The sequence below is a fragment of the Vigna unguiculata genome, chromosome 10 (genome assembly GCF_037176805.1).
Source record: "Vigna unguiculata cultivar grain cowpea cultivar isolate G323 ecotype 2 chromosome 10, ASM3717680v1, whole genome shotgun sequence".
Classification (NCBI taxonomy): domain Eukaryota; kingdom Viridiplantae; phylum Streptophyta; class Magnoliopsida; order Fabales; family Fabaceae; genus Vigna; species Vigna unguiculata.
This window is the reverse complement of record NC_140801.1, coordinates 19,867,850-19,887,848: the sequence shown is the minus strand read 5'-3', so window position 1 is coordinate 19,887,848 and position 19,999 is coordinate 19,867,850. Positions and strand designations below refer to the sequence as shown.

At 32.0% G+C, this 19,999-nt stretch overlaps 3 protein-coding genes and 1 pseudogene across 3 annotated transcripts; all 4 read right to left on the bottom strand.

The window, feature by feature from the left end:
- Window positions 1–738: 738 nt before the first annotated feature.
- On the bottom strand, window positions 739–4,713 carry LOC114166579 (putative disease resistance RPP13-like protein 1 pseudogene; annotated as a pseudogene).
- Window positions 4,714–9,034: 4,321 nt separating this feature from the next.
- On the bottom strand, window positions 9,035–9,751 carry LOC114165305 (ATP-dependent DNA helicase PIF1-like). Its single transcript, XM_028049956.1, has one exon. The coding sequence runs from the start codon at window positions 9,749–9,751 to the stop codon at window positions 9,035–9,037; it is 717 nt and encodes a 238-aa protein (XP_027905757.1).
- Window positions 9,752–10,027: 276 nt separating this feature from the next.
- LOC114165304 (uncharacterized) lies at window positions 10,028–11,680 on the bottom strand. The gene is made up of 5 exons (XM_028049955.1): window positions 11,635–11,680; window positions 11,324–11,548; window positions 10,731–11,262; window positions 10,376–10,590; window positions 10,028–10,260 (listed from the first exon to the last, which is right to left on the bottom strand). Exons 1-5 carry the CDS (start codon window positions 11,678–11,680, stop codon window positions 10,028–10,030), a joined length of 1,251 nt encoding a protein of 416 aa, XP_027905756.1.
- A 4,879-nt stretch (window positions 11,681–16,559) lies between these two features.
- On the bottom strand, window positions 16,560–19,078 carry LOC146882302 (uncharacterized). Its single transcript, XM_085667345.1, has 7 exons — window positions 19,052–19,078; window positions 18,692–18,959; window positions 18,511–18,606; window positions 18,129–18,213; window positions 17,347–17,467; window positions 17,067–17,246; window positions 16,560–16,820 (listed from the first exon to the last, which is right to left on the bottom strand). The coding sequence occupies exons 1-7, from the start codon at window positions 19,076–19,078 to the stop codon at window positions 16,560–16,562; spliced, it is 1,038 nt and encodes a 345-aa protein (XP_085523471.1).
- Window positions 19,079–19,999: the final 921 nt, after the last annotated feature.

Below are 19,999 nucleotides of genomic sequence, written 5' to 3'. Positions count from 1 at the left end.
TGTGAATTGCAAGGATTTCTGTAACATCCTGGCCGGATATTACTAATTTAAATAAATTTATTAATAAATAATTGAAAAGATAACATTTATACAACACATTTCTAAAAACACAGGAAATAAAACCAAATTTAATTCAACCTTACATAAAATTTAATTCAACCTTACATAAAAATGTTCAAAACATAAAATTTAATTCAACCTTACATATCCAAATTCAAATCCAATTTCAAATCTAGATTACAACATAATAAAAATAAATGTAGAAATAAAATCCTGAAGATGCCTCGCTCCAACACTAAGTCTCTTAAATAACTTTTTTTAATAAAAAAATTGATGATATTCGATTCAGATTCTGTCATAAAAATCATTTTAGAAAACAACAAACGTAATGGGTATTTGATGGAGATTTTAAAGGAAAACAGTAGATATTATGCAGAATTCATAGTTTTTCTATTCCTTTGGCTTATTCCTTTGGTTTATTAATAATTAAAGTGCTTAGCTAAAGAAAAATATATTTCCATAAGACATCAGGTTTTTATTGCAAGGTCCATCTCAGTTAGGTCCTTTTTCGTATATTTTTTAATTATGTTTCTTGTAACGCAATGACAAGGAGTTTATCATTTCTTCAATTACGTGAAGAACTACATCTTTTAGATGAAATTATGGTACACCAAAATCCACCAGTTCTGCATCTTTAAGCATGATTACAAATAATGAATAGTTAAAGATAGAGAAATCTAATGATAAACAATAAATGTAAAATGTAAGCAGCATAATACAACACATATTAGCACGAGTAAGAGAAGCTAAAATTTTTGATAAAATCCTTCCATTTGTTCAAATTATTACTTCTTGATTGATCTTTACACATGGAAGATGGGAAACATTAGGCCAATTCGTCCCTCCATTCCTTTGATAGCTGTCTTGTAACAGAGGACATTCACTGATACTAAGTACAGAAAGAGAAAGAGGGAGCAATTCCTTTTGGGGCAACAACTTAAGGTTCATACAGTTTGCAATATGCAGATATTCAAGAGAGATGAGATGCTTAAGACCCACACCATTCAAGAAAGAAATGTCTCTGATGCACAGTGACACAAGAGAAGTTGGAAGCAGTTGCTTTTCCATCAAGGCATCTACAAGATCATCTCCTCCAATTGTTACTTCTAAAAGAAAATTAAGAAACTGAGTACCCCACTGAGTGATGGATGCTACTGTGAGTGCCCAACAATGAAAGACCTCAAGTTTTCGTAAATTGAAAGGCAAACCCTGTTCTGCTAATGACTGAAGCATTGGAAGCTCTTGAACGCTCAATTCTTGAAGGCCAGTGAGGGTGTTAATCTGTTCTGGCAAACACTTGAGGTTCTTACATTTGTGAACATAAAATTTCTGAAGATTGGGTGTGGGCAACCCACCTAAAGGGAAAGATTCCAACCTAGGACAATTTGTTACATGAAAGATTTTGAGATGTGACAGGTTCTGAGATGAATCGTCATCTGAGATGGAGAAGAATTTAAGGTTTGGACAATTGTCAATAAAGAGACTCTCCAGGACAGGGAAACTGCCTAAGGGAAAGGATTCCAGTGAATGACAACTGTCACTTAAAGTTAGGTACACAAGTGATGAAAAATTAGGTATCAATGCAGGACTTAGAAATTCTAACTTCTCACAATTTTGGAGATGAAGGTGCATCAATGAAAACGGAAGAGCATCGTTTTGAAAGTACATGAGATTTGAAAATCTTTTGATATCCAAAAATTGAAGACAATTATTGTTGGTCCGAATCCTAGGAAATAGCTTAAGAGAATGTTGATTCCCAAAAATAAAGTAGTTAAGCAATGACAATACACCTGGCGACCCAAAAATGTGTATGGAGTGAAGAGAAGAGAGCCACTTAATATCAGATGAACTTTTCCGAGGAATCTTAGTGTCTTCCAGAGGAGTGGTGTTATCCACGACATTTGAATTTTGTAACTCGAGCACATCACATTCAACTACCCAAAGTCTTCTTAATGATGGAAGATTACTAGGTAATTTTCCTCCTAGTTTGGGACAGTGTAATATATGCAACTCTTCAAGAGAAGGAAATTCGGTATTTTTATCACTTGCAGAAGACCATTCCTCCCAGCATGACAGTTCCATAAATTTTAGATACTTCAGACTTGCAAATGGTTGAAAAGAAGAAGAGCCTGTGCCATAGAAATCAACTCCAACATGCTTTAATGATTTGAGCCTAGCAATCGAGAGTAGCTTCAAAGAAGGTAATTGTCCAAGTGGTGGAAGTGACCAACAATGATCACAATCACTTATTCTAAGGGATACCATGTTGCAAAAGGAAGAATTCCCCAACCAATTTGGGAATGTGGTGCCACCATAAAATTTGATGATTAGTTGTTTTAAGTGTGATGATGGTTCCAACTGCTCAAGTACCTCTCTCTCCATACGTGAATCTTCAGTGTTGCAGGCCCATTCCAATTCTAACTCCTCAATTAGCTCCTTCTTTTTCAAATTAGCTTGAAAAGCATCATTGGCATTGACAACATGTTGTAGGTTTAATATGGAAAGTTTTCCTTGTAGATGTGGAAAATTTTTCAATGCTCCAACCTTTAATCCATCCTCCTGTTTGCTGACAGCAAAGGAAGTCAAAGTTTGGAGACACTTTAGCTTACTCAAATTTGTGGGCATTTCCTTCAACTTGGTTCCACTTAGATCCATATGGCGCAGACTGATCAATTTGTCTATGTCTTGAGGCAATTCAAGTAGATATGAACAACATGACAGCAACAAGGTTTGCAAATTGTACAGTTTGCAAGTCCCATCTGGTAACCTATTGATTTTAGTGTGAGAGACATCCAAATATCTCAAATGAATAAACTTTTCAAGAGAATCAGGCAACTGGTTGATATTGTCGTAGTGTGACAAAGATAGAACTCGTAAGTACCTTAGCTTCAGCAAATTATCATGGAGCAAACCTTTAGCTAAGTAGCAATCTATATTAGCTTGATATGGACTCTTTCTGAATGGTAATGCTATGAATGTTCGTAAACCCTGCATTCTTGGAATCGCATCAAATTTATGACCAAAATCATACTCTCCCCTGCTGTAAGACACATGGCGAACTTTATCAAGACACTCACTTGGTTTTGGATCTTCATACCAATAAATAACAATACTTGCCTGATACAACTGTGGCCAAATCATTGATGAGATCATGCATTTTGAACTTGTATTGGTAATATGTAGTGCTTTTTTGAATCAATGACCTTGATACCAGTTCATCAAAGTATTCGTCACCTGTCTCTTCCAAACTTTTATTTCTGTTGAACTGAATTAATCCTTCTGCCATCCACAGTCTAACTACCGTCTCCTTATGTAATTCATAATTCTTAGGAAAAATTGAACAAAAGGCAAAGCATCCTTTCAACGGAACAGGCAAATAGTGATAGCTCAATAGTAAGGGTGGAAGTACCTTATTGCCAGGCAAATCCCAGATGTTGCTTTTTAAAATTTTATTCCAATCTTTGTGGGATAATTTGATTCGAAGAAGACCTCCAAGAGCCTCAGCAGCTAGGGATAATCCATTACATTTGGCTGCGATTTCCCTGCCAATCTTTTCAAGTTTTGGATCTTTGTTGGATTGGTTGGATCCAAAAGCATGTTTAGCAGCTATATCCCAACAATCTTGGTTTGAAAGTGGCATCATATTGTGAATGGGAAAGGTATGCATGGCCAAGGCAACATTTTCCTGACGAGTAGTGATGATTACCTTACTTCCCACATCCCCACACTTAAGAATGGCTTTTAGTCTATTCCAATCATTATAGGTTTCCCACAAATCATCTAATACAAACAAGAACTTCCTTCCATGTAAACTTTGTTGCAGTTCAACTTGTAGAGCATCAAGATTATTAGTGGTAACTGCTTTTGAATTAACAGATTCAAGTAGCGTTTTAGTCGTCTTGATCACATCAAAATCCTTCGTTACACAGCTCCAAGCATTCAAATTAAAGTGCTCCTTCACTTCTATGTCATTGTAAAGGAGTTGAGCAAGTGTCGTTTTCCCTAGCCCTCCCATGCCCACAATAGTAATCACTTCCACATGATCGTTACAAACATCATCCGACAGCAAATACTTCTTAAGTTTTTCAACGTCACCATCTCTACCATATATTGTAGATTGATCAACTACTGATGTTGTAGTTTTTCCAATCCATAAAGCCCCAGAAACACCTTCTTTCAGACCAAGAATATCCTTTTCCTTAACAAATTGTTCTAGTCTTTGAAGCAAGTTTTGTACTTCAGAATTTATACCCCCACTGAATGGTATGAAAGAGGAAGAAAGGAAGTTCATCATGTGGTAACTAAAAGTTTGTGAGTCAGCTTCTACCTTTTGTTGCAAGACCCTTGTGTTGATTACATCCACCAAGTTGTCCGCATCATAAACAACATCTCTGAGTTCATGAAGCCAGTCTTGGACTGCAGGATTCGTGATTTGCTTCTCCTCAGCATCATTTAACACAGCTTGGAGGGTCAACAGTGTTGTTTTTAGCTTATTCATAATTAAAGGATCGAGTTCCTTGCTGCAGAACAAATGTCTAAATTCTGGGGACATAATCTTCTCGACCAGAATATGCACTGAAGCAGAAATCAATGCTTCTCCAACCAAAGCCATCAGTTCTTTCTCTTCTTTCTCTCTTGAGTTGGAACCTATGATCTGTGGTATGAATGAAATACTTGTGATGGTTGACTTGAATCTTATCTTTATCATACATTGCCACGTACGTGGCACACTCCTCAGAAATGGTCACCTCTTACGTAATTACTAATAGGATTTTGATATGTTGTCAAAGTTTTTCTTAACAAACTTTGAAAAAGTGTTCACAAAATCTTTCTCTTCTCTTTCTAAATCATTATAAATTATTTTAAAAGAAAATATTGATTTAAGTGAGTGGTGACATGTGGATTGTTAAAATTTTGTCAAAGTTTGCTGAAAAAATCTTTTTCCTTACTAATACTATATACGGAGCAGTGAATTACTTAGACATTCATGATTGGAGAAACATATGCGTACAACAAAAGAAAATTAAAAAGAAAATGAAATAAATATTTTCATAAATTAATGATGATCTTTTAAGCATAAATTAAAAATTATGGGAGAATGTTACGTATTAGCTTATTTATAAGCTAATTTCAATTTCTGGTGAAACTAATGTAATATTTAGTTTAAATAAATTGCAAATTCTTAATTCATGATTTATTTTTTGAAGACCTCAATTGTAAGGCCCATTAAAAATGTTCCATTTCTTCTGGCCCAAAAATGTAAGGGGCTGCCCTTGCGAATGGGCCTAAGAGTTGGCCCAGTAGATAAAACTACCCTTGGTTGCCCTAAGTCTCACTTTTCACTCTTTTTTAGAAAACCTAAGATTGCAGTCGTCAACCCCTCTGCTAGGGTTTCTGCCTCCGCTGTTACATTGAGCTAGGAAGTTCCGTTACTCCATGTAAGTGACCTTCGAGTTCATGCTAGTTCCCTTTTTATGACCTTTTCGTAATCTGTCGTAAGAGCCTTGGTTAACCCCGTTTTTCTAGTTATGTTCCACTCTCATCTCAGCCCTGTAGTTCATCCTTAGAGTTGTCGTGCTCGTGGTCGTGTAGTCAGGGTCTTCGCTAAGCTTTTTCCAGGTAAGGGGAAGTTAAAGTCTGAGTCCTGATTATTTTATGGCTAAGTTATAGTTTGTTAGACGTTGCATGCACTATATGATTGTGTTGAATGCGTGAACTGCCATGTACTGTCTTTTGGGTGCGAACAGGTGAATGCTGCAAGTGAAACGGTGGCGAGACCTGTTAATCTCGCCCAAGCGAGCCAGTCTCGCCTAGGCGAGACAAACAGAGATTCGCCCAAACCAGTCTGCGCAAAAGGTCGCCCAGTTGACCAGCTCGACTTTTTGAGCGAGCGAGCATCTCGCCCAGGCGAGAGGGGTCTCGCCTAAGCGAGATCCCGCGTGTGCTCTTGCTTCCTTTTTCGAGCCCTCGCCTAGGCGAAGGGGGCTAGCCTGGGCGAGAACGTCTCGCCTGAGCAAGGTGCTGGGCGAGGCAGTGCGAGGTGTGATTGTTTTCTTGGCTTTGTATGGATAATGCTTGCTTGATTTTAAGTATTATGCTGAAAGTTTGAGATGAATGAGTATGAATGAGTGGTGCAAGTCATAAATTGTGAATATTGGGTTGTTATGAGTTTAGCATGTGATTCTAATGACATGGTTGGTATCAAAGAGGCATGATAATGAGATGAGACGGAAATCCTTTATGCATGGATGGTTTATGATAAGTTGAAATGGGTTGGGCCTGAAACATGAAAAGGGCATTGGCTTTAAAGGTTGGTACGATTAATGTATATCTATGCATGGTGAATATTCTTTGGCTGTGTGAATATGGTTGATCTGTGTCAGTGCATAATTCCTTGGAGTCTCTAGGTGAGACTTTCAGGGTCGCGCTTCAGTGGTCGGGACGTAATTTCATGGCCCCTGTTAGTGGGTGTCCATGGTGGTGCCCCATTTGTATAACTAGGTAAGGATTCAAGGTAAGGTTGCATCCTGACGCTCTAAGGAGTTAGTTAGTCTCTCCTAGAGCGGACTGACTCCTGTGGTGAGAGTAGCAGGAGGCCTGAAATTCATTAAGGGCTAACCTTGTGGTGAGGGAAATGGATTCATCGTAACACTTGTAACACATAGCTCGGGGGTGAGCAGAGGTATCCACCACAAATGCGGGCATCCGCTAAATTCGACCAAGTTATACGTATCTGGATGAGTCGAGTCGAGTCGTAGTGTATCGATTGAAAGTCATAACATGCTTGGTTGTTGTATGGACATTGAATGGTGAAAATATATTTGACTGTATGATGAGAATGTTGTTGGCTCTAGCTTACCCTGTTTGTTGTATGATTGTCTTGTATGTGGCTATTCTTTCTTGCGATGATCACGAATTTAATTGATGGGAGCAGATGGGCGAGGTTTCCGCGGTCAGCAAGGAAATGGCGATTTCGCTGCTTAGCTATCGGGGCGAGACTTTATGTTTTCTTTTCTTCATGGGTCTTCTTTAGGGCTACGGCCCATGTATTGCTCTATGCCTTACGATTCCACTCTCTTTTTGTTAGACCTTTATCTGGTTTCCGTTGGCATCGTGGTGTGCCCAGTTTGTAGGGGTTGTGTTAGGACCCCAGGACTACTCTACATTGCTATTTTATGTGACGTTTCTTTTAATTTCGCTTAATATTTAAATGGGACATTACATCAATATCTTATTTCAATTAAGTTCCCAATAAATTATAAAATTTCGATTTAAGATTCTAAAGAAAATATTTATTTCTAATTTGTATCTTCTATTATGTTGACTCTTAAATACTTTTAAATTTTAATTTTGATATCTTAACTTATTTAATAATATCTATTAAATAGTTTTTAAATAATAATAATTAAAAATATAATATAAAAAATAAAAAATATTAAAAGGATAAAAAAAGTAAAAATAAAAAAATTAATTAAAAAAAGTAAAAATATAAGAATTTAAAAATAAAGAAAGAGAACAAATTGGAAAAAGAATATAAAACGCTTTTTATCGAGTTTGGCCCATTTTAATTTTTTTGTGTCAGCCCAAGGCATTTTTTATGCACCCTATACATATGGCCATTGCTTCCTACATTTACATAATTTCTTCTTGCCCCTTTACTTCATATATTTTAAAACTTCAATTTAACCTTCTTTTCATTTTAAATTCTGGAACACATAATTTAGATATTTTGGAATATAAAATTTGGAATAAAAATTTATATTCTAAATTTCACACTCCAGAATGTAAAATAAGAAATGAAATCTAAAATTCGAAATATAAATTTTATATATATAATCTGAATTATACGGTAAGAATGTGCTTTTTTAAATTAAGATGGTATAATTTAAAATATAAAATTTTGGGTTCTAAATTATATAATATGAAATATAAAAATAAAAAATGTATTCATGATTATATAATTTAAAATATATCTTTCATTTTGTATTTCGAATCGTAGAATTTGTTTCAGATGTTTAAATCCGGAATAATTTCAGATATTTTAAAATTTCAATTTTATCTTATTTTCATTTTTACTTTTGAAACATATTGATCAGGATGTTTTTAGCTCTTTGCATATCTTAATTACCTTCCAAAATCCTCTCCAATCCCTTTTTTGATGTGGCATACACATTTTCCATATCCATCCAACAAAATCTAATACTCACCATTCACGTTTTCGCGCCATCATGCAATTAATTGAAATTATGTTAAAAAGAAGAGTAAGACGTGGGTGGCACCTCGAAGGACAAATGAGTTTCTTACTAGTTTTTGGAGTTTTTTAGATTTTTTTTTTTAAATGGCAATGAACAATGAGTGCTATGCAATAATCTATATGAAAATATGATATCTTAAAAAAATTGTGAAGTGTAGAAATGAATTAAACACATAATAAAAAACATATTGTTGTTGCTTTGAGAAACATTGTTGTTGTATTTTATTTTGTCTTTGGTTGCCTATTTTTTTATCTGCAACAACAAACACAAAAAAGATAAAAATGTTAAGTTATGCTGAAAATATGATTTCTTTAAAAGATAATGATTTTCCTCCAATAGACAACAGAACATGCAATACTTTGAAAGATAACAATTGAAGAAGAAGCAAAAACATAAATAAGTTCATATATGTTTTTACAAACTAATAAGTTAAATTCGAAATGAAAAATACTAAATTACATACCTTAATCTCTTATTTGTCAAAGAGTTTCAAAAAACATTTTGTACACAATGTTTTTTGTTGTGTTCGTGACATTTCCATCTTCATCCAGTATAAGTATTTTCAATCCTCTTTTGGTTTTTACTCTAGAAATAGCAACATATAGCTAGCCATGTGTGAATACAAGACGTGGAAGATAAACTCCGACTCTAGAAAGCGTTTGTCCTTGACTTTTGTTAATCGTCATGGCAAAGCATAAGGATTTCGGAAATTGTCTTCTTTAAAATTTGAAAGGCAATCTTGAATCAGATGGAACTAAATCCACTCTTGGTATAAAATCTTTGTCACCAATATTTTGTCCAATAATTACAGTTGCAGAGATTACTTTTTTTCCTAAATGGTTAACTTGCAATCTTGTGCCATTGCAAAGACCTTTCGCTTGATCAATATTTCTCAAGAGCATGATTGGGACACCTGTTTTCAACTTCAGTTCATGATTTGGTATCCTTGAACATTTGATATCATTTAAGAATTCAGATGTAAACCATTCAGATTGAACTTCATCTTGTACATCAGATTGGCAAGGTTTATCAGAACTTAAATAAGTGACATCTTCACCACCTAATAAAGGCAACATGAATTCATTGACTTCCTCTACAGAATCATTTGTTGGACATAAGATTGCTCCATCATCAAAATAACCAAGCTTCATCATGTTAACCACAAATTTAGGATAGACAAATTCAGCCAATGACATTAAAGGTAACTCAGAATAATTGATTGCTGCTTTGATGATATCAAACCTAGATCCTTTATTGATAACAGGTAAAATTTGCCTGAAGTCACCTCCCAACACCACGGCTTTACCACCAAAGGGTTTTGTATTATTGGCATCATCAACATTTTTCATAATATCTCTTAGTGTTCTATCAAATGCCTCAAAGCACATTTTATTCATCATTGGTGCTTCATCCCAGATAATAAGATTGGTTGCCATCAAAAGTTTAGCATGTAGACTACCTTGAGGTATGTTGCAAGTTGAATCATCATTAATTAACAGTGGGATGCAGAAGGTTGAGTGTGTTGTTTCTCCACCAGGAAGTTGTCAAGAAGCAATTCCACTTGATGCTACGTTCAAAACAATCATGCTCTTGCTTCTTAGAGTAGCTGACAATGTCTTCCATATAAATGTTTTCCCTGTACCACCATAGCCATATAAAAAGAAGAATCCTCCCTTTTTCAAAAGAATTGTTGTCATGATATCCTTATACACCTATACTTGTTCATCATTGAGTTCTTTAAAGAAAATGTCATGTTCTTTGGCCATGTCTTCTTTATTATATTGCAGCTCATCAACAATAAATCTATTCTGAAATGTATTTAGATCTGAAATATCAAGTTGCAGTAATGAAGGATAATCTTTCAAATATCTACCATTTGACATTAGCATTTCTTTTATTTCAAGCAGACAAATTTTCTGTAATTCAGCATCTGCAATTTGAAGACCTGCATGAAAAAGTTTATGGAATCAGAAATTATATTTCTATTCATTTTAAGAAATTACAATATACAATAGCTGATAAGTTCATTTCCTTTCTTTTTTGGTACAAAATTCCATTACATAAGAGTCTCCAAGTAGAATTCCAAACTACATCAGGTTTAGAAATTGTATTCATGGACAACAAAGTGACAAATAATCTTCTAAGTTGATAGGCAGAAGCAAATTCGCTCGCTTCTTTGATTGCATCAATATATTCTTTGTCGTCAGCCAACAATCCCAACGCATAGCAAGCTTCTTGGTAGGTTTCATAAAATTTACCATCAATGGTCTTTATGCTGTCATAATCAATACAACCTTTTGAATGGTCAATACGATCCTCAAATAATAAAGGTCTCCAGACCCAGGAGGAATATTAGTAAGTCTACCAATGTTGTAGCCTTTCTTCCTTGGTTTCCATTTTTTTTCTTTAGCAAACCACACAAATTTGCTTGGAAATTTAGAATAAGTCAATTCTTTTCCTTCTGTATAAATTTTGTTAGCCTCAAACCAAGCTAGAAACATTGTGTTAGCATTTTCGTATCTGTTGAACACCACATTAATATCATCATCATCTTTAAACAAAGCAGATTGTTGGCCAGGAAGATGGAATGTCAATCTTTGAACAGGAGGCCATCTGTGATGGATGTCAAAAGCAAATATTCGCCAAGCTGCTTCACATGGTGATAAATACCTACAATCGTAATACCTCTTAATCTCATCAATAATGATTGATTTGTCAGATTCTGCAGAGTTGTTGTTTATTTTAAGGGTAGCTTTGTCAGGACCTTTGCTGACATATTTGAAGAAATACTTGATTGAATTGGTCTTGTTGCAATACTCTGTATTTACATGAGCTTGATACCTCATTAGAAGAGGTGGATTGTAAGGAACAACACTTCTATTGTCAAGCTTAATTCCATTCTTCTCAACAAATCTACCATTATCAAGTCTTTTGTGGGAAGGATATCCTTCTTCATCAATTGAAGTTGAAGATGTGAAATTTTTTGGATAAAATTTAGAAAAATCTACCTTCTTTCATGCACGGAGAATTATATCTTGCAGGTCCGCATGGCCCATGAATCATGTAACTTGAAACAACTTTTTCCAATTTGGAGTACAAATTCGCATTGGGCAATTCAGCTGATATTACTTTATCAATATCAGCTACATTTTTCAATTTGCATTCTCCATCCAACCACAAAAGTATATGGGCATTAGGTAATCCTCTTTTTTGGAATTCTACTGTGTACATCCCTAGATATATAAAAAAGTGAATTTAGTTGTAACAATTTCATTTAATCAATATGTATATAATGTATATTATTTGATACAAAGCATACCTGCAGTGGTTTTTCCAAAGAAATCCTTCTTCTTAAAATCTGTCATCATTTAATCAAGCTTCATTTTGAAGACTCTACATACAATATCAGGTATGTCTGAAGCAGATAACCCTTTGGCCAAAACAAACTCTCTGATTTCACTCCAATTCACATTGCATATTATAGTAATGAACAAATCAAGATATCCAATTTTTTTACAAATGGTCATAGCATTTTTCCACCAATAGAAGTAAATGAGAACATACTATTGTATATTCTTGTATTTTGTAAAAATATTTTGCTTCTATGATCTTCACCATTTAACAAAGCTTCAAGCAGATCAGGTGGTTTTTTTAATAGTGGAAGTTTCACTTTTCCCTTTTGGCAACACAATGAGAATTGAACTTCCTTTGAAGTGTTACATTTTTCTGCTCTTTCTTCATACCAAAGTTGAGCTTTACAGTATTGGCATTCCATAAAATGCATATATTTACTGTCAAATTATGTACAATTGGTGTTTGTTTACCTTGAAAATCTGCTTTGCAATATAATTCGTTTGTACTTGTAGTATTTGGTTCAACTTTACTCCAATGACATACATTAAATTAATGCTTCAAATTATCTGGTTCAGACTAAGTTGGGCATTAATTTTACCTTCATGTGTTATTGTTGATGAAGAATCATTGTTTGTGTCTAAACAATTTTGTTCTGTTGCTGTTTCATCATCAAGACAGAATCTGTTTTGAAGTGATTGTATGACTTCAAAAAGATATTTGACTACCTTATTCTTAGAGACAAAATAGGAATCATTTACAACTTCAGATGTGCCACCTATGGAAAATAATTATTAAAATAGGAACTGTTGTGTTTACTTACATGCACTACCATTGTCATTATGAAGAATGTTTTATATCAATCAAACCAACTTACCTGAACTGCCAATGTAATTATTCCGTCCATTATTTCTCTGTATGTTATTGTTAATAATTGTACTCACTAAAAAAAACAATTTCATATCAATTTTAAAATGTTCATACAATAAAAATAGGTAAATAAAAGAATAGGATGAATGCAGGAATATACAGAAAGTACGGTTGTATGTTATAGTAGAAGCTGGAGATTGTGAAGTGATTAAGTTGTATTTGCTTTGATTGTGAAATACAGTACTGCAAGAACTTGATATATTGTTTCCAAGCACTACATTGAAATGAATGTGATGTTATTATTTATTAAAATGAGACTTCAACATATTATCGAACAACAAAAACAAATATCATTGACCATATGTTGTCTGAAATATTGCATTCAGATTTTGAAGGTCGTTCATGTTGTTCTGTACATCTGTAATATGATTATTGTAAAAGAATTGAATGTAACAGAATAAACAAAAAAACTTCATTCATTGATATAAGAAGAATTGTAAAAAATAAAGTTATAAACAAAACACGTACTAAGATCCAACTATTGTAATGGTTTCCTCTATATAGCATTTTTCACAAATAGTTTACTCTAAGGCTGCAAAAGTGTATACTATTTTATTACTATATTGATGAATGTATTTGTTAAACTTTTTTGCTGCATTGTACCTCTAATCACTATTGTGGAAAGACAAATATTTGTAATTGTAATAGAAAGCAGTTGTAAGAGTACAAAAAGTTGTTTTCAGTCGACAATAATTAAAAATAGAAAGAACATGCAGTGTGGAATGTTAATATATCAGAAACAATGATAGAAATAGGAATTCTTTCATAGTTTTTTTTTTATTTTTGTAGCTAAAAACACATTTCTTTTTTTGTAGGTACAACAACACATGTATTTTTTATGCAAGTACTATCTATAGTACACCAATGAGAATAGGTGAATAGAAAATTAGTTAAAAAATCTGTGGTCAAACATTAAGAAATTTTAATTTGATGAATTCTGTGATTTGCAATCTGAGTACATATTATTTGTATACACATCTTAAAACAATATACTTGTATGCATATGAGACATAAGTATGAAAAATATGATTGCAGACTACGGCAACATAAATGGCAGACGAATTCAAATGTTGGATTACAAAAAGTTAAATTGAAATGACTTTGTTGATACTATATGAATGAAACAAATTTGCAAAAAAATCATACAATAATTCTATAAAGCACACCAAAAAACATTCTCTGAATACAACAAATGTGTTATTAATACATTTTTTATTTCCATTAACAAAATAAGCTGTCAAATTTTAATTAAACTTCCATCCTAATTTCAAACTAATTTCATTAATAGAAAATAAAACTATACATAAGCATTGCTGCAAATATAAAAAAGTTTGTCTTCATGAACTACCTAAGTAGCATATATAAAAACTAAACTATTGCTACTCAGCAATTAAAAAAAGAAAAGAAAACTAACTATGAATTAAAAATTACAATATGTCAGCACTTTGACATTCTGATTGTTTGTCATCTCGTCAACTTTAAACACCAGGTCTGTAGTTGCATCAAATCCATGAGCAGTACACAATTCCTTCCAGCCACTTCCAATTTTGTTAGACTTCTTTGGATGATTTCTCAACAGTAGCTTGCACTTCACTATCTTGCGCGGTCCATGAAGAATAATGTTTTTAAATCTTCCTTGACGATGATAATTGCCAAAATTAGTTGGCAAATCCTAACAAATTAAATCAAATAATAAAATAAATATAAGCTACAAAATAATAAAATATATGAAATATAGATATAAATAAAGAAAAACATAAATATAAATATCAAATTTAAATGAATTTCACTAGATGGCTAGCCTGACATTGGTATGGATTGAGAAATATGCAAAAATGCAACTTCAGTCGTCTGAAAAGGGGTTCATCTGACGCAACTCTTTTTAAAAAACGTTCAATAGACAAAGGTTTGCATTTACTGGGAAAAATAGTGATTTGGAAGCAAGAATGACCAACATATCCAAAATAAATATTGTGGTCATCTTGTAGTTCATAAAGGTCCCTTAAATCAGACCGTCCTCCAATTAGCAATAGTTTCTCTAAATTCTTGTTATAAGTCACAACATGCCTATTACCTACAACATCCGTTAAAGTCCACTGGCGCTCAAGACCATGATCATAAAGAATGGCGAATGTACGATCAACGAACCCAACGACCTCAAAATATAAACATTTGAAAAGAAAAAAAATTAATTAGTTGAAAGAAGAAAGTTGTTATTGATATGAAAACGGTGATAGAAATAAAGACAGTAGAAGTATTTTAAAAAACGTACCTCGTCCTTAAGGTGAATAATAGAGAACTGGTACCTAGTCATTCTGAAAAAAAAAAGTTCATCTTCATTGAAGTCATTTTCCATTTGCTTGGACTTGATCAATGACAGTAGAAAGAGGGTTGGAAGAATGGAGAATTTGTTTCAACTGATGGTTGCGATGGACTGGACATGGATATGAATAGCAGAAAAAGGCACATCAAAAGACGAAACAATTGCAATTAAATTTGACAACAGTATTGTCATTATTGATCTTTTTAGAAAACGTACAAACAATTAAAATTATGAGTATAGTTACTTTAGAATATTAACTATATTAATAATCGTATAATATAATATATAATATACATAAACTCTGGTATATAATATTTATACTTATAATATAATATATAATATACGTAAACTCTGGTATATAATATATATAGTATATATATATATATTAATAACTATAGTAGTCAAATAACATATACACCTACGCATATATTATGTCATTAAAAAAATATCAATAAAAATATACGATAAAAAAGAATATAAACAAATTAATTAAGAATTTGATTGAAATTATGGTAACAATATAATTATTTAAATTGATATAATTCAATTAAATTATTTAAATTGATACATTACAAATACTGTATTTTTATATCATCATCTAAGTAATTCATAAAATATGATAAATAATAAATTATAAACTTAACAGAATGATAAATATATAGTTATTTATATTCATATCTATTTTTTGAAGGTTAAAGTGAGTACACAAAGCAAAATGAGTCAAAATTGTAAATGGCATCCAATTTTGTTGAGACAACTTCAAAAAGGTCAACAGTTATTTGGTTAGCCAATATAAATTTTTTTGGAAAATGATGAGATATTCAAAACATTTTTGCAAATTCGTTGTTCATAAAAAATATTTCATTATATTTGTAGAAATTCATGTTAACAAATATTTGAAATATATAAGTGTAAGTAATAAACAATTTGTAGAAACTTGATGTAGGTGGTAGTTTCTTTTGTTGACACAACTTCATAAATGTTAACAATTTTTGGTAAACCAGCGGAGATTAAATTGGAAATAAAAAATAATTAAACAAACATAAACGCATAAAATCATTAGCAAAAGCAGAAGTAGTTTAATACAAATTACACACAGACAGATTAGTACACATATTATAATCTCAAAATACCATCAAAAAAAATTACTTGAAATATAAAAAGCAACATTATCTATAAAATCAATAATTTCTTCTTTTTAATATTTCTCTTCAAAAGCTTCAATGGAACATTGTCTTCTTCGATGGATTCAAGTAATACAGTCTTGTTCTCAGATTTTCTCTTCAGTGAACTATTTGCATCATCATTCATGTAGCTAGCATGATTATGATGTTGAGAATATAAAATAATATCAATACAATTTGATTCTGCTAGCAATTTTTCACTGCAAAAATAACCACGAAATAATGTTGAGCAATAACTAATATAGTTCATAAACAGAAACTTAAAGTTAATGTTTTGAAAAAAAAACAAATTAAAGCCAACAAAAAATATTGGTCATCAGTACATGCAGTTAAAAGCAGCAAATGTTTTCCAAAAAAATAACATCACCAAATAAAAACACAAAGAAAGTCTGGTACAGTTTTGAGATTGAAATAACACAAATCACTTTTCAATCTTGATGTTCTTCTTCAACATCTTCACTGGGATCTTCTTTTTTCTTGAACCAAAGATCGATTCTGCCTTTTAGTTGTCCGGAGACGTGCTTGGGTAGCCAAGTCAAAGCTAAGATTGTCCAGATGTGCTGACTCTTTGCACGTTAACTCATCAATTTCAACATCAATTACTGATTTACTGATCAACGCCTCCTTTGTAGAAACATTTTTTGATGTTATAGTGTTCAAATCATCAGTTAGAGTATCCACATCATTTGATTCTTCAGTGAATTTGATCAGCAAATCCTATAAATAAACTTGAAAAAGTAAGAATATACCAAGTTTTACAGAAAAAAAAGTATAGTTCTAATAGTTCTAATCTTCACATACCTCTACAATGGTATCAGATGAGATCTCATTTGTAATCTGCTTAAGTTTGCTTTCTTCTTCATTTGCAGAGTATAGATCATAACAAAGATATTGAAGTACAAAAAGAGAAAAATTAAAATTATATATATGATAAGACGTTAAAAGAAATAAATCAGATCTTACCAAAGACTTAACTTCAAAATCACTAAAGCTTTCAATGACTTTTTCATCCATGCATACTTTTTTAACTCTGAATGATTGATCAAATTTGCTATTATAATCATTCTTGCACTCAACTTTGAACATATAGGTCTTATCAATGAGGACTTTAAACTCTTTAGGCAAGTTCCCATAAGCAGTGTTCTATTAAAATAAGTACAAATATAAATGATTTAAATAATTTGAAAAGAAGTCAACAATATAGAATGATTAAGAATTTGTTTCACTACATAGGAAACTTAACCTTGTCTTGTAAGTCAAGAATATCAGAGCATGTTTTCTTCAACATTGCACTTGCATCACGATCAAATACAACAAAAGTTGTAGAATCAGTAGCATCAATTACACGAAGTCTAAGTTTGTACCTAAAAATAAATATTAGGAAAATTATTCATTTATTGATATTTGTATATTATTTAAATTTAAATTAAATTAAAGTTAAGTATAAAATAAATTTAAAATCACAATTTTGAAGATTAATAATATTACCTAGGTGTAACCTTAATGACATGCTTGTTACATTTTTCACAAAAAACATTTTGGAATGAGGATAGACAGCTTTGTTGCAAATACATGCTATGTACCACCAATCATCATGATCTAGAACATGTTTAATAGTAGCTTTAACTACAAAAGTACTTTCCTGGGTAGAGCAAAAAAAAATTAAATTAAAGCATATGCACGATATTCAACCAAAACAATTTAACTGCAAGATAGAGTAAATAATTCAACCTGTTTAAAATCTTTAAGACCTTCAATTGAGCATCTAGGATGCAGCTTAATGAAATCTTCTTTTAAGCTAACTTTTGAAGCTTGACACAGTTGGGTAAGAGGTTGAGAAGGAGATTCAGTATTATCCCACATCCTACAAAAAAAAGAAAAAAAAAATAAAATATATATATATATATATATATATATTAGTATGTATATATATATATATATATATATATATATATATATATATATATATATATATATATGTATGTATATATAAACCAAAATAAATAGCATGTAAAATGTACTTACAATTTTTTCAACTTTGTAGCATCTTCACCATCATAGTTAAAGATTATCCTCGTACAGTTCATACAGTTTTGAATAGAAACTTTATCTATAAAATATGAGAACATATTTGACTACAACAATTCTACAGAAAAATAGAACATTATTTATAAAATTACTATAACTTTATAAATGAACCAAATTGGTTACCTTGGAAGGTCTTCACTTTGCAATAATGTAAAGCAATGACAAGATATTGATCCTCTCCAGAGGCAAGAAATGCATTTAACATATCAACATATTGACCAAATAAAGTACATTCCAGTCGATAACTATTGAATGATGTAAAAATTCGTTAGATAAGACTAATATTAAACATCATATAAAAGAAGAACAATTCTCTTACCCATAGATTCAATAAGGATGACATTCATCTTGGTCTTCTTACCACCTTTCTCTAACTCTCTTTCTGTTCCAACACTAGTAAACATTCCAATGACATCTACAGAAAAATAAAATAATAACAAAATAAAGCATTAATGAAAAGTTAAACAAAAAGAAGAAGAAAAAGAAAAGAAGATACTTACTAACTAAGTAATATGTGTCAAAACCAGGAGCAGTGATGGTTGAAAAAGGGGTGTATGCAGTACTACTTTTCGGAACTAAGTTACATTCGACCAAATTGACCTTGGTTCCAATTTGGAAGTTGATCTTATAGGTGTGATTTGTAGTTCTATAAGAACCACCATTACATGAAACACTAAAAGATTGAATGGCGTAAACCTTATCCTCTTTGATTTCATATTGGAATTTGTATATCAATGTGCGTCTAACAGATGCATGAATTAGGACACCCTGCAGAAACAGTTCCATATATCACATAACAATATGATATTGTAACTAAAACAATAAGGAAAAGTAAGAAAATAACGTGCATTGGATAGTACCTCTTTGTCTTGAAGAACAATCTCCATGGAAAATAGAAATTTTCCTTTTGTGTAATCTTCAACAAACCATAACCTTACAACTCTTGCAACGATATTTCAGCTTTCTTTCTCTGGGTTCAGTTCTTGTAATGACTGGGTTTGTTTTTGCAAAGCAGACATGGTGTAAGGAAAACAGGAAATTACACAATAATGAAAAAAGGAAGGTGTGGATAGATGTATTTGTAAAGAACTTAAAAACATAATAATGGTCTCACGTATTTGTAGAGATCATACATCAAAACTAAAACTAGATGCATGTTGTGGTTTTGGTTTCACAAATTAAGTCAAAATAGGGAAAAGAAAAAACACCTTTTTTCACATGCCTAAACATTCAGCTTTTTCTTTTGGTCAAACAATGCATACAAAATTGTAAGATAACATGGATTTGGCAATTCTCGAAAAACTTAACGCTCATATCTTTGTTGGGTATTAATTTTCAATGGTAGAAGAATCAATAAAGAACAAATGCAGATTTCATTGACTTGTAAGCTATTGAAAAAGTCATAGGCATATGATGTTAATAGAAATATATACTTTTCATCTAGAAATGCAGATTTCATACTAACATGTTTTGGTGAAAACTCGAAATATCAGGTATTCATGTCAGAACCAGTGCAGATCTGTAATTCGCCAAAAGTAATACAAAAAAATAATGCTGAATAGAAAGCATGTAATAGATTATTTAAAAGTATATACATCATTTCAAGTCAATCTATTCCATAGACAAACATTAATTGTAACACTAATGGGAAACAATGCATATCTGCAAATACATATTGACGAGAGAAGATGTTATCTCATAATTGAACAAAAGAAGGACAAACCCTAATAATGAACAACAGATGAAGTCAATACCTTAGCTAGTGATAAGTAATCTGGCTGAAAACTTGTGCACATACGATTTGACGT

What these genes read in the sequence shown, in the direction of transcription:
- LOC114165304 (XM_028049955.1), bottom strand. Translation starts at nt 11,680, where the DNA reads ATGACAGATTTTAAGAAGAAGGATTTCTTTGGAAAAACCACTGCAG. An exon ending in CTTTGGAAAAACCACTGCAG is followed by an intron (nt 11,549 to 11,634) that starts GTATGCTTTGTA and finishes TTATATATCTAG; the next exon opens with GGATGTACACAGTAGAATTC. An exon ending in TTCTCCGTGCATGAAAGAAG is followed by an intron (nt 11,263 to 11,323) that starts GTAGATTTTTCT and finishes TTGATGAAGAAG; the next exon opens with GATATCCTTCCCACAAAAGA.
- LOC114165305 (XM_028049956.1), bottom strand. Translation starts at nt 9,751, where the DNA reads ATGGCAACCAATCTTATTATCTGGGATGAAGCACCAATGATGAATAAA.
- LOC146882302 (XM_085667345.1), bottom strand. Translation starts at nt 19,078, where the DNA reads ATGGAGATTGTTCTTCAAGACAAAGAG. An exon ending in TTGTTCTTCAAGACAAAGAG is followed by an intron (nt 18,960 to 19,051) that starts GTACTATCCAAT and finishes CTGTTTCTGCAG; the next exon opens with GGTGTCCTAATTCATGCATC. An exon ending in GCTACAAAGTTGAAAAAATT is followed by an intron (nt 17,468 to 18,128) that starts GTAAGTACATTT and finishes ATTTATTTTTAG; the next exon opens with GTACAAACTTAGACTTCGTG.